Here is a 13501-nt window from a genome sequence, read left to right as displayed (position 1 = left end):
CTTACAGAGTAACTAACTTAAGAGTAGCTAACTTACAGAGTAGCTAACTTACAGAGTAGCTAACTTACAGGAGTAGCTAACACAAGTTTACAGAGTTGCAATAAACTTACAGAGTACTAACTTACAGAGTAGCTAACTTACAGGTAGTAGCTAACTTACCGAGTAACTAACTTACAGAGTTAGCTAACTTACAGAGTAGCTACTTACAGAGTAGCTAACTTACAGAATAGCTAACTTACAGAGTAGCAACTTACAGACGTAGCTAACTTACAGAGTAACTAACTTACAGAGTAAGCTAACTTACAGAGTAGCTAACTTACAGAGTAGCAACTTACAGAGTACTAATTACAGAGTAACTAACTTACAGAGTAGCTAACTTAACAAAGTAGCTAACTTACAGAGTAGCTACCTTACAGAGTAGCTACTTACAGAGTGCTAACTTACAGAGTGCTAACTTACGAGTAGCTAACTTACAGAGTAACTAACTTACAGAGTAACTAACTTACAGAGTGGCTAACTTACAGAGTAGCTAAACTTACAGAGGTAGCTAACTTACAGAGTAGCTAACTTACAGAGTAGCTAACTTACAGAGTAACTAACTTACAGAGTAATAACTTACAGAGTGGCTTAACTTACAGAGTGGCTAACTTACAGAGTGGCTAACTTACAGAGTAGCTAACTTACAGAGTAACTAACTTACAGAGGTAGCTAACTTACAGAGTAACTAACTTACAGAGTAACTAACTTACAGAGTAGCTAACTTACAGAGTGCTAATTACAGAGTAACTAACTTACAGAGTAGCTAACTTACAGAGTAACTAACTTACAGAGTACTAACTTACAGAGTAGCAACTTAAGAGTAGCTAACTTACAGAGTAACTAACTTACAGAGTAGCTAACTTACAGAGTAGCTAATTACAGAGTAGCTAACTTACAGAGTAGCTAACTTACTAACAGAGTAGCTAACTTACAGAATAGCTAACTTACAGAGTAGCTAACTTACAGAGTAACATAACTTACAGAGTAGCTAACTTACAGAGTAGCTAACTTACAGAGTAACTAACTTACCATTCCTACAATGCTGTGCCCTTTCTGTCCCCAGGAAATGTCACTTCTTATTTAGTGTAAAAATGTGCATTCCAAGAGGCTTTAAATATAAGATCAGGTGTCCTTTACCTTAAAAACACAAAAATATGTACATTAAAAGAGAATTGTATACATTTTTTAAATTTTTTCCCCCAATGGATGTAGACGTTCTTGCCATGAACCGGGAATTAACTTCCACGTCATTATTTTATAGTCCTAGGTGTCACGTTCTGACCTGAGTTCTTTTGTTATTTCTTTGTTTTAGTATGGTCAGGGCGTGAGTTGGGTGGGTTATCTATGTTCGTTTTTCTATGTTKTTTTYYYYCGTTTGGCCTGGTATGATTCTCAATCAGAGGCAGGTGTCGTTAGTTGTCTCTGATTGAGAATCATACTTTAGGTAACCTTTTTCCACCTGGATTTCGTGGGTGGTTATTTTCCGTGTCAGTGTTTGTTCCACACGGAACTGTTTCGGTCATTCACTTTATTGTTTTGTATTTCAGCGTTCAGTTTGTTCCATTAAATATTCATCATGAACACTTACCACGCTGCGCTTTGGTCCTCCTCTCTTTCTCCAGACGAAGATCGTTACAGAACCACCCACCACCAAAGGACCAAGCAGCGTGGTATCGGGCAGCAGCGAGATCTGGACTATATGACAACTTGGGACGAAATAGAGAGGTGGTCGGTCGACCCAGGGAGAGTGCCGGAGCCTGGGATTCTCTGAAGCAGTGTGAGGAGGGTTACAGGRGAATGGAGTTCGTGACACGCACACAGCAGCGCAACAGGCACGAGAGGCAGCCCAAAAAAATTCTTGGGGGTGGGGAACACGGAGTGTAGCTAAGTCAGGTAGGAGACCTGAGCCAGCTCCCCGTGCTTACCGTGGAGAGAGAGGTACCGGGCAGGCACCGTGTTATGCCGTGAGGCGCACGGTGTCCCCGGTGAGCAGGCATAGCCCGGTGCGGTACATAGCAGCGCCTCGTATCGGCCGGGCTARAGTGGGCATCGAGCCAGGTGCCATGAAGCCGGCTCAATGCATCTGGTCTCCAGTGCATCTCCTCGGGCCGGTGTACATGGCACCAGCCCTACGCATGGTGTCCCCGGTTCGCCAGCACAGCCCAGTGCGGCCTATTCCACCTCGCCACACTGGCCTGGCTACGGGGAGCATTCAGCCAGGTAGGGTTGGGCAGGTTCGGTGCTCAAGACCTGTAGTGCGCCTTCACGGCCGGTCTATCCGGTGCCACCTCCRCGCACCAGCCCTCCGGTGGCAGCSCCGCACCAGGCTGTCTCTCGGTCTCCGCACTACAGGTGCTCCCGCCTGCTCAGCGCTGCCAGAGTCTCCCTCCAGTCCACCGCCTGAGTCTCCCTTTTCCACCATGGTTTCGTGGGTGGTTATTTTCCGTGTCAGTGTTTGTTCCACATGGAACTGTTTCGGTTTTCGTTCGTTCACTTTATTGTTTTGTATTTCAGTGTTCAGTTTGTTCCATTAAATATTCATCATGAACACTTACCACGCTGTGCTTTGGTCCTCCTCTCTTTCTCCCAACGAAGATCGTTACACTAGGGGTGCGTTCGTGAAGTGAAGTGCAGAATTACTGGTGAATTTACAAACCCTCAACACCCGTTGAATATGGCTGGTGTCGGTGAACGTTGGCAAAAATGCGTAATTAAATTGTTGCCAGCAACAAAGTCACCAACGCACTGGGTAACATGAAACAGCCTAACCAGCTCTGCTAGGGCGAGTAAAATCAAATCTATTTATATAGCACTTCTTACATCAGCTGATATAGCAAAGTGTTGTACAGAATGGTCAACGTGGGGTGTTCTCTCATTTGTGTTTTGGAAGTAGCAAGCCAGCGTTAGCTTGACTGCAGTTGAAGTCAGAACGCTCGGATCAACCCAAGTCCCTGGCCAGAGCGTCCAGTGTGCGCTATGAACGCTCCGGGGGCGAAACTCTGATTTTAAAACGGACTGAATTGCTTCGTGCTTCTACATCTGCATTGCTTGCTGTTTGGGGTTTTAGGCTGGGTTTCTGTACAGCACTTTGAGATATCAGCTGATGTAAGAAGGGCTTTATAAATACATTTTGATTTTGAATTTACGTACGCCCAGGACGCACTCTGGCACTCCAGATTGAATTTACGAACACACCACTAGTTAAATTATATTATTAAAAAGTTGTATTTTTTCATGATTATTGTATTTCTGTGTCCCTGATATCACTTTCCATCCCGTTTGTTGTAATTCTCCATTTAAGAAACMCCCCCCTATCTAAAATGACAYCACATTCAGGAAGTYTCAGAATTTATTTGGTGGGAAAACAATGGTTTAAAAAGGTACATAATTATAAACCCTTGGTTTGATCTATTTGTTCACGTTGTTACACTGTATGTCCCACTCAAATGTTCACCCTGCTACGCTAAATTAAAGAAAAAATTAACCAAATTTCAAAACGTTAAAATATGTTTGATAGAGAAGTGTTCACCATTATATGCTAGCTCAATCTTGCTCACTCACAGAGCTATGGTTAATTTGGGCTCCAAATGGCCACCCTGTTAGGTTCCACCCTGTTAGGATTATGCACCTAACCGGTTGGAAAATGCACCTTAAAGTTCCCGTTTTTAACCAATATTTTTTTAATAGAAAGAATACTAAAATAAATATATATTTCCCCCCCCAAAAGTGATGAGTTCCAAAAGGCACCACCCCGTAAAAATGTCCCATTCTAGATCCTTCCATTGTTTAGGTAAGTACCTATGTAGCTGGCTGGTGGATGTTTCCCTGTTGAACCAGGCCAGATGAAACCAACATTCACCTCCACAAAATGCTGTTTACATTGATATCCATATTGAATGAAGCGGTTAAGAAACCCCACGGGCAACCTGAAACTTTCCCCACTTCATTTAAGGGGTAAATTGACCTTAAAAGGTTTTGTGCAACTAACTTAAAGATAGGGAAACTTTCAGGGGAAATATAAGAGGTACATTAACTATAGGGGTTTTATGCAGTAGCCGACCAGCAGAGGTCGTATCTTCAGGACACCGGGGACCTGGCCACTAGCTAGCGAGCTAGATAATACCGGTCTCGCCTGTTACTAGCTATCTTCTGGGGGCAATCTGGCATCTTTCAGCCAAAGATTTGATTTAACTAGTTAGTTAACAAGACATTTATTGCGTTGAGCCACGCKAGATAGCTGTGTATCCTATGCTAATCTCAGCTATAGTTGTCACAGAACAAGGATGGTTAGTTTTATATTTGTAGTTGTTTACAATGAGCCAGCCAGTCAGCGGCACGCGCCTACCGTGCACTGCCTTACCAGACTCAGATCGATTTAACTCTAAATATCACATTTAGAGGTTCCTTACCGTCTTGACGTTTAGGTTCATGGTCCTGTTTTGATGCCATTCACTTAAACTATTAAAATATCTGAAAAATCAAATCCTGGCATCGCCAAGCTCTTATTTCATTCAAAACAGTAAAGGTCAGCAAAACGGTGTCACGTCCATGACGTATAGGCATCGCGACACCATCATATGAACAGACTGCATTCAATAAAAGACAGCTGCACAAACAAAATGCCTCACGTCCGAAGAACATTCAATAACAGGAACATAATTACTTCTGCAAAAGCACCTTGATTCAACCGCTCATACACAGTGATTTATTGACTAGCTCTATTTCTTGCAGAGGCCAGAGCAAACCATTACTTGTCTGTCGTCTTGCTGTATCTATCTGTTTAATTCATACAATTATCAAACGACACAGTAGAGGCCAGAGACCATCAAAATGCTGCAAACCTCTGTTGTGATATTGACGTCATTCAATAGCACAACAGACAGAAGAAAAAAACTAAAACAGAATTGGTTTGTTACAACGATGCAGATCAAGCGACAATGACCTCTTAAATAGCATGAATCATATAATTACTAAAGAAATATCATAGGACAATAGCAATGCATATTCATGAATCATAGAATTACTAAAGAAATATCATAGGACAATAGCAATGCATATTCATGAATCGTATAATTACTAAAGAAATATCATAGGACAATAGCAATGCATATTCATGAGTCAACCAAAACTAAGAGAGAAAATAATAAATAATACTAACTGTGTACACAGGAAGGAAACAGAACAAAGGACAGAATAATGGTATCAAAACCACTATGGCCCATTCCACACTATAGGGCCTAACTGAGCCAAGCTGTACTGGCCTGGTTCCACATCCACAAAAGTTGCTGGGGGAAAAAATCCTGGAAAGAGCCAAAGAAAATCCCCAAGCCATCACAGTACCGTTCAGGTCTCGGCCCTTTAGTGTGGCTGCGGCACGTGACGCTGCTGTCACAGACCAGCCATCACCGTACCGCCCAGGTCGGCCCTTTAGTGTGGCTGCGGCACGTGATGCTGCTGTCACAGACCAGCCATCACCGTACCGCCCAGGTCGGCCCTTTAGTGTGGATGCGGCACGTGATGCTGCTGTCACAGACCATCTGTCAGGCATTCAATAGGAATTCTAGCACAGTCACACTGACAGCTCTGAATCAGACCACAAGGACACAGGTTATAGAGCTACTGGACTCTGGTGAGTGAGGAGGACAGAGGAGAGAGACAGAGAGACTGACTGAGATAGCAGGTGTGAAAAGCCATGCAGTTTGTTCTCTGTTCCAAAACAACTTCAATATACTTGGGKTTTTTGTTTTCCTTAGATGACCTGGTGAAAAAGTGAGTCAAAAGATACCCCCTGCGTGAAAATAGTGCTTACATTTAATAAGGTACCATAGTAATACACTGGATTGAAACCATAATGTAAATTTGCTGTGTGTAACTATGATGCCAATTTCAATACTATTTTCCAAATATTTCTTTAATGTGAAAACAACTAAGGATGCACGCTGCTGTAATGTTTCCTCGGCTAACTGAAAGAGATGAGAGAGGAGCACACAAACCAGAGAAACCACAGTAGTGGATGTATAACCAGCCTGGGTACCAGTCTGTCTTGTGCTACCATTCCACTCCTTGTTACGCATGACGAGGAGTGGAATGACAGCAGACAGAATGGTACCCAGGCTAGCCTGTGTGATCCTAGTGGCAACAACAACATGGAGCACAGGGAATGCTTTTTACACAGCACACAGATCCAACAGAACTTGAAAGCATATTAATAAATAATACCTTGAAAATAATTAAATACAATATTATTGACCACAGTAAGAAATTAACGTWWAAAAAAAAAAGGAAAAATAAATCTACAGTGATGACGAAACAAACGGACAGATTCCTCTTCTCGCTCCGAAGTCCAAACATGTTTTTGAGACAAAAATAATGCCGTCGCCGTGTAATATTGAAATACAACAGTAAAAACGAAGTACAAAAGGTCAGGGGGCACGTGAAGGAAGAGGCTGGGAAAAAATCTTCAGTATCCACAGAAAAATATCACCTGAAGTTACTCATCATCATCATCGTCGGGAGCTTATATATAATAAGTCAAATTGAAAATATATATTTTTCCTCTCTGTACATAGCATTGTTTTCTCCTACTTTTTATTTTTCCTTTATTCGTCCCCTTCCGTTTCTATTTTCTCCCTCAAGTTGTTTTTCCGTTCTGTGTGAACGATCCCCCACCTCCCTTCAGTCTAACGAGATCACGTCTGGTATGGAGCCATATATGACTGCCGCCGCTGCATCAGACCTGCTCGACTGGCTGTCCCTCTCTCCATTCCTCTCTCCATCCCTCTCTCCATCCCTCTCTCTTAAACTATTAGATGAAACAAGACTGGAGCTGCTCCCGCTGTTGCTGCCCCCATTGGCTGCTGGCAGGGCGCTGCTCCCGCCCCCGGGGGTCCCTGGTTGGTCCAGGAACATCTGGGAGGAGCTATACGGCAGGAAGCGGTTGAGGAGAAGTTCATGGTCTTCTGAGGCCGAGGCCGCCGCTGCTGCAGCCATCACAATGTTGTAATGCTACAGAGAGGAGAGTAGTCATTAACCTGAGACGGTGGTATTCTGTGAGTCATTACCTGACGGTGGTATTCTGTGAAGTATTAGCTGATGTGGTTATTCTGTGTAGTCATTACCGATGGTGGTTGATCTGGTTCTATTCTGTGAAGTCATTACCTGATGATTCTATTCTGTGAAGTCATTACCTGATGATTCTATTCTGTGAAGTCATTACCTGATGGTGGTTGTCTGGTTCTATTCTGTGAAGTCATTACCGATGGTGGTTGTCTGGTTCTATTCTGTGAAGTCATTACCTGATGATTCTATTCTGTGAAGTCATTACCTGATGATTCTATTCTGTGAAGTCATTACCTGTGGTGGTTTGTCTGGTTCTATTCTGTGAAGTCATTACCTGATGGTTGTTGGTTCTATCTGTGAAGTCATTACCTGATGGTTGTCTGGTTCTATTCTGTGAAGTCATTACCTGATGGTTGTCTCCCTGGAGGAATGAGAAGAAATTGAGGTCCAGGTCATTGGGGGTGTGGTAGTAGTGGCTGTAGTCCTGTATGAGGGGGGGTGGAGGGGGGATATAGCTGGTCTCAACAGGAGGCATGCTGGGAGCTCTGGCCACCGGAGACGCCTGGCTGTGGAGGTTCAACACTCTGTGGGGAGAACATAACACCAGGTCAGAACAGTCCGGCTGGTGCTCAGTGGGCCCGAAACAGACAGCAGTCGGGCTGGTGTTCAGTCGATCCAAAACAGACAGTAGTCTGACTGGTGTTCAGTCGGCCCGAAAGCCAAGGAAGACAACTGAATAAAACAATAGTAGCCTGGTGCTGTGACAAATCTGTCCTCTTTTCGTCGCAGACAGGTGATAACAATATGGCGGAAGCTCATCATAAGGCTGGCTTAGCTTTCAACTGCTCACTTCTTTCAAATTCACGCAATGACAGGAAAGGATGAGTGGACAGATTGTATTTGTAGGATTTTGTGATTGGACATACCCCTTGCTGGCAGGCGGCGAGGCAGGGGACAGCGAGGAGGAGGGACAGGCCCTCTTGAGAGGAGGCTCATCGTCCAGATCGTCATCTGAAGAGCTGTCTAGAGTCAGATCGATCACCACCACCTTATTGGTACTGCTGTGGGATGAGCTGTTCCTGTGGTGCTCCGATTCTACTGTCCGACACGAGTCTATGGCAGACAGAGAGACAGAGACAGACAGAGAGACAGACAGAGACAGACAGAGAGAGAGAAAGAGAGAGACAGAGACAGACAGAGAGACAGACAGAGACAAGTCCAACTTCAGTCAAGTTGGTTGTTGCTCATTTCTAGACAGCCATTTTTAAGTCTTGCCATAGATTTTCAAGCAGATGTAAGTCAAAACAGTAACTTGGCCACTCAGGCTCATTCACTGTCATCTTGGTAAACAACTGCAGTGTAGATCTGGCCTTGTGTTTTAGGTTATTGTCCTGCTGAAAGGTGAATTAATATCCCAGTGTCTAGTGGAAAGCAGACTGAACCAGGTTTTCCTCTAGGATTTTGTCTGTGGTTAGCTCAATTCTGTTTACTTGTATCCTAAAAATAAACTCCCCAGTCCTTAATTATCACAAGCATACCCATAACATGATGCAGTCACAACTATGCTTGAAAATATGGAGAGTGGTACTCAGTAATGTGTTGTATTGTATTTGCCCCAAACATAACACTTTGTATTCAGGACATAAAGTTAATTTCTTTGCCACATTTTTAAAAAGTATTACTTTAGTGCCTTGATGCAAACAGGATGCATGTTTTGGAATATTTGTATTATGTACAGGCTTCCTTCTTTTCACTCTGTCATTTAGATTAGTATTGTGGAGTAACTACAATGTTGTTGATCCATCCTCAGTTTTCTCCTTTCACAGCCATTCAACTCATCCAGGACATCAACCACCCGAGCCACGGCCTGTTCACCCCGCTATCATCCAGAAGGCGAGGTCAGTACAGGTGCATCAAAGCAGGGACCGAGAGACTGAAAAACAGCTTCTATCTCAAGGCCATCAGACTGTTAAATAGCCAGAGGAGAGATAGAAGTCCCCATCCTACTAATTATAAGCAATCCCATCAGATGTGTCACTGTGAGCCTCTACACATACTCATGCTTGTAGAATGATATGGTGGGAGTGGTGTCTGTCGCATCACTAGGTAATGTTGTATTGAGTATAGGAGATATAAATCATAGCATACTGTGTTGTGTAATGTGTCAGGAACAGTAGTAGAGTTGTAATCTCATCTTCTAGAGAGAGTGCCTATCATATTTAAGTAATTCACTTAAGTTACATATTAATTACCAATCCCCGAGCATGTTTTGGGGGAATATTGTATTATGTCATGGCATTTCTTCTTTTCACTCTGTCATTTTATATTTATCTATTGGAGGTGGAGTACTACAGGATGTTGTTGGGTACTAGCCATTACTACACAGTTTTCTTCTTTCAACGAGGGAAGTTACAAATGCTCACAAATATAATCCCAGGCACAAGTCAAAACCAACGCACTAGGAGGCCAAGGGCACTGGGATTTCTTAGGGAACTTCGTGTCTGCCGTGTGTTTGTATGTGTGTGGTTAGATTCATCCTCAGGGAAGAGCGTAGTGGGTTCTAGTGTATCAAGGGTTGCGATTTCAGAATAGAGAGCAGGGGTAAGCCTGTGGTGTGTGAGACGTTGGTAAAAACTGGGCTTCTTATTTGTTCAGTGCCATGATGACAGGGGTAGTTAAAATTTTTTAGGCCGATCACTAGCCTAGATGATGTGGCACCTCGCTATTGTTTACTCAACATCTGTGGGCATAGCCGTTAGAGGGCTGCTGGGGCCCACGCTTCTAATAGACATTAAGGATCAGTGTCTGGGGTGAAATACATGGTCACGTTTAGATTGTAAGTAGGTTTTCAGTGGTCTGGGTCGTGGTATGTCATGCTCTCAAAGTTGTATTAGTATGTTATGCTTTGATTACGCTATAGCTTTAGTCGTGTATTTTATCTCAATTGGGCCACTTGTTTGCTGGGACATTAGGCTTGCATCCTAATTGTGAAGTTTTGATATTGTTTTAATTCGGCACTAAACTTGAATACTTCTAGATTGCGTTATTGGTTGTGGTGATGTTGTAATTGTTTAGGTATTAACACAGTTTGGGGAGCTAGGAACACAAGCATTTCACTACACCCGCAATAACATCTGTAAATATATGTGTATGTGACCAATAAATGTTGATTTAAACTGTTTTACAGTCACCATTGGCCTCATGGTGAAACCCCTGAGCGGTTTCCTTCCTCTCCGGCAACTGAGTTAGGACGGACACCTGTATCGATGTAGTGACTGGGTGTATTGATACAGCATCCAAAATGTATTAATAACTTCACCATGCTCAAAGGGATATTTCAATGTCTGTTTATTGTTTTGTTTACCCATTACCAATAGGTGCCCTTCTTTACAAGCCATTGGAAAACCTCCCTGGTCTTTGTGGTCGAATCTGTGTTTGAAATTCACTGCTCGACTGAGGACCTTACAGATAATTGTATGTTTGGGATACAGAGATGAGGTAGTCATTCAAAATCATCTTAAATATTATTATTGCACACAGAGTGAGTCCATGACACTTATGTGACTTGTTAAGCACATATTTACTCCTGAACTTAAGGCTTGACATAACAAAGGGGTTGAATACTTAATGACTCAAGACATCTCAGCTTTTGATTTTTTTAATGAATTTGTATAAATGGCGCTACTATGATACCAGAAGGGCTACGAAGGCGGAGGAACCCCACGTACCGTCCTCCCCGTTGAACGAAGCAGACACCTCTGTGACCTCCTTCTTCGACCTCATGGATACCAGTTCCCGTCCTCCTTAAACTGGATCTCATCACAGTCCTCACAGCTGTTTAGGATCTCCATGAACAACCTGCACACACACACACACACAGACAGACAGGGTTCAGAAATAGTGTGTGCTACTGTACTGCAATGCATTGGATGACTGTTCATTCAATGTGAAACATCCCCAGAGAGGTGCAGCAGAACGGACCCGTCGATAATGAGGTGTTGGTAGGGGCCTTCTGATCACACACAGGACACACCCAGGTGGGTTTCTTCTCATTCATCTGGATGTAAAGCGTCGCGTCGAAACACTGCAGGTGGGAACAGGTCAGCGCTCTGCACGGGATCATCAGACGCATCTTCCCAGCTAGACAAAACACACAGGAAACAGGAAGATGAATACACATCAACATCACAGGACCAGCTAACAAACACACAGGAAACAGGAAACAGGAAGATGAATACACATCAACATCACGAGGACCAGCAGACAAACACACAGGAAACAGGAAACAGGAAGATGAATATCGTGCTGTTTGTAGCCTCAGTGGATGACAGAACTTCTGATGTGGTTGTTTTATAATCTACCTACTTTTCCAATTGATCACTGATTGATTAGTTGATCACTGATTGATCGAGTCTGATTAGTTGATCACTGATTGATCGAGTCTGATTAGTTGATCACTGATTGATCGAGTCTGATTAGTTGATCACTGATTGATCGAGTCTGATTAGTTAATCACTGATTGATCGAGTCTGATTAGTTGATCACTGATTGATCGATCTGATTAGTTGATCACTGATTGATCGAGTCTGATTAGTTATCACTGATTGATCGAGTCTGATTAGTTGATTACATGATTGATTGAGTCTGATTAGTTGATCACTGATTGATCGAGTCTGATTAGTTGATCACTGATTATCGAGTCTGATAGTATTGATCACTGATTGATCGAGTTCTGATTAGTTGATCATGATTGATCGAGTCTGATTAGTTGATCACTGATTGATCGATCTGATTAGTTGATCACTGATTGGATCGAGTCTGATTAGTTGATCACTGATTGATCGAGTCTGATTAGTTGATCACTGATTGATCGAGTCTGATTAGTTTGATCACTGATTGATCGAGTCTGATTAGTTGATCACTGATTGATCGAGTCTGATTAGTTGATCACTGAATTGATCGAGTCTGATTAGTTGATCACTGATTGATCGAGTCTGATTAGTTGATCACTGATTGATCGAATCTGATTAGTTGATCACTGATTGATCGATCTGATTAGTTGATCACTGATTGATCGATTCTGATTTAAGAACGTCTGCTAAATAACTAAAATGTAAATGAGTGTACGTACCGGACAGAGTAGAGAGACTCGTAGACTGGTGGTCGCAATCTCACTGTCAGGGTCAGCTGTTAACTTCTCTTTGACTGTGAGAGAGAGAGAGAGACAACACAATCTCTGCTGTTAATTCTCTCTGACTGTGGAGAGAGAGAGAGACAACACAATTCTGCTGTTAACTTCTCTCTGACTGTGGAGAGAGAGAGGAGACAACACAATCTCTGCTGTTAACTTCTCTCTGACTGTGGAGAGAGAGAGAGACAACACAATCTCTGCTGTTAACTTTCTCTCTGACTGTGGAGAGAGAGAGAGAACACAATCTCTGGCTGTTAACTTCTCTCTGACTGTGGAGAGAGAGAGAGACAACACAATCTCTGCTGTTAACTTCTCTCTGACTGCAGAGAGAGAGAACAACACAATCTCTGCTGTTAAACTTCTCTTTGACTGTGAGAAGAGAAGAGACAACACAATCTCTGCTGTTACTTCTCTTTGACTGTGGAGAGAGAGGCAACACAATCTCTGCTGTTAATTCTCTTTGACTGTGGAGAGAGAGAGAGACACACAAATCTCTGCTGTTAACTTCTCTTTGACTGTGGAGAGAGAGAGAGACACACAATCTCTGCTGTTAACTTCTCTTTGACTGTGGAGAGAGAGAGACAACACAATCTCTGCTGTTAACTTCTCTTTGACTGTGGAGAGAGAGAGAGACAACACAATCTCTGCTGTTAACTTCTCTCTGACTGTGGAGAGAGAGAGAGACAACACAATCTCTGCTGTTAACTCTCTTGACTGTGGAGAGAGAGAGAGACAACACAATCTTGCTGTTAACTTCTCTTGACTGTGGAGAGAGAGAGAGACAACACAATCTCTGCTGTTAACTTCTCTTTGACTGTGGAGAGAGAGAGAGACAACACAATCTCTGCTGTTAACTTCTCTTTGACTGTGGAGAGAGAGAGAGACACACAATCTCTGCTGTTAACTTCTCTTTGACTGTGGAGAAGAGAGAGACAACACAATCTCTGCTGTTAACTTCTCTTTGACTGTGGAGAGAGAGAGACAACACAATCTCTGCTGTTAACTTCTCTTGACTGTGGAGAGAGAGAGAGACAACACAATCTCTGCTGTAACTTCTCTCTGACTGCAGAGAGAGAGAGAGACAACACAATCTCTGCTGTTAACTTCTCTCTGACTGTGGAGAGAGAGAGAGAACAACACAATCTCTGCTGTTAACTTCTTCTCTGACTGCAGAGAGAGACAACAGCAGAAACATAATGAGCTGGATGTTAT

General features: G+C 43.0%; 1 protein-coding gene across 2 annotated transcripts; it reads right to left on the bottom strand.

The window, feature by feature from the left end:
- Positions 1 to 4717: 4717 nt before the first annotated feature.
- LOC112072847 (E3 SUMO-protein ligase PIAS1) lies at positions 4718 to 11262 on the bottom strand. Of its 2 annotated transcripts, XM_024140249.2 has the most exons (5): positions 11080 to 11262; positions 10827 to 10956; positions 8025 to 8211; positions 7505 to 7682; positions 4718 to 7044 (listed from the first exon to the last, which is right to left on the bottom strand). In XM_024140249.2, exons 2-5 carry the CDS (start codon positions 10879 to 10881, stop codon positions 6715 to 6717), a joined length of 750 nt encoding a protein of 249 aa, XP_023996017.1. In that variant the 5' UTR covers positions 10882 to 10956; positions 11080 to 11262; the 3' UTR covers positions 4718 to 6714. The 2 variants fall into 2 exon arrangements, with proteins under 2 accessions (XP_023996017.1, XP_070296050.1); XM_070439949.1 differs by lacking the exons at positions 10827 to 10956; positions 11080 to 11262 and adding an exon at positions 8887 to 8996.
- Between the last annotated feature and the right edge of the window lie 2239 nt (positions 11263 to 13501).

The sequence above is a fragment of the Salvelinus sp. IW2-2015 genome, unplaced genomic scaffold (assembly GCF_002910315.2).
Source record: "Salvelinus sp. IW2-2015 unplaced genomic scaffold, ASM291031v2 Un_scaffold2061, whole genome shotgun sequence".
Classification (NCBI taxonomy): Eukaryota; Metazoa; Chordata; class Actinopteri; order Salmoniformes; family Salmonidae; genus Salvelinus; species Salvelinus sp. IW2-2015.
This window is presented reverse-complemented; position numbering and strand designations above follow the sequence as displayed.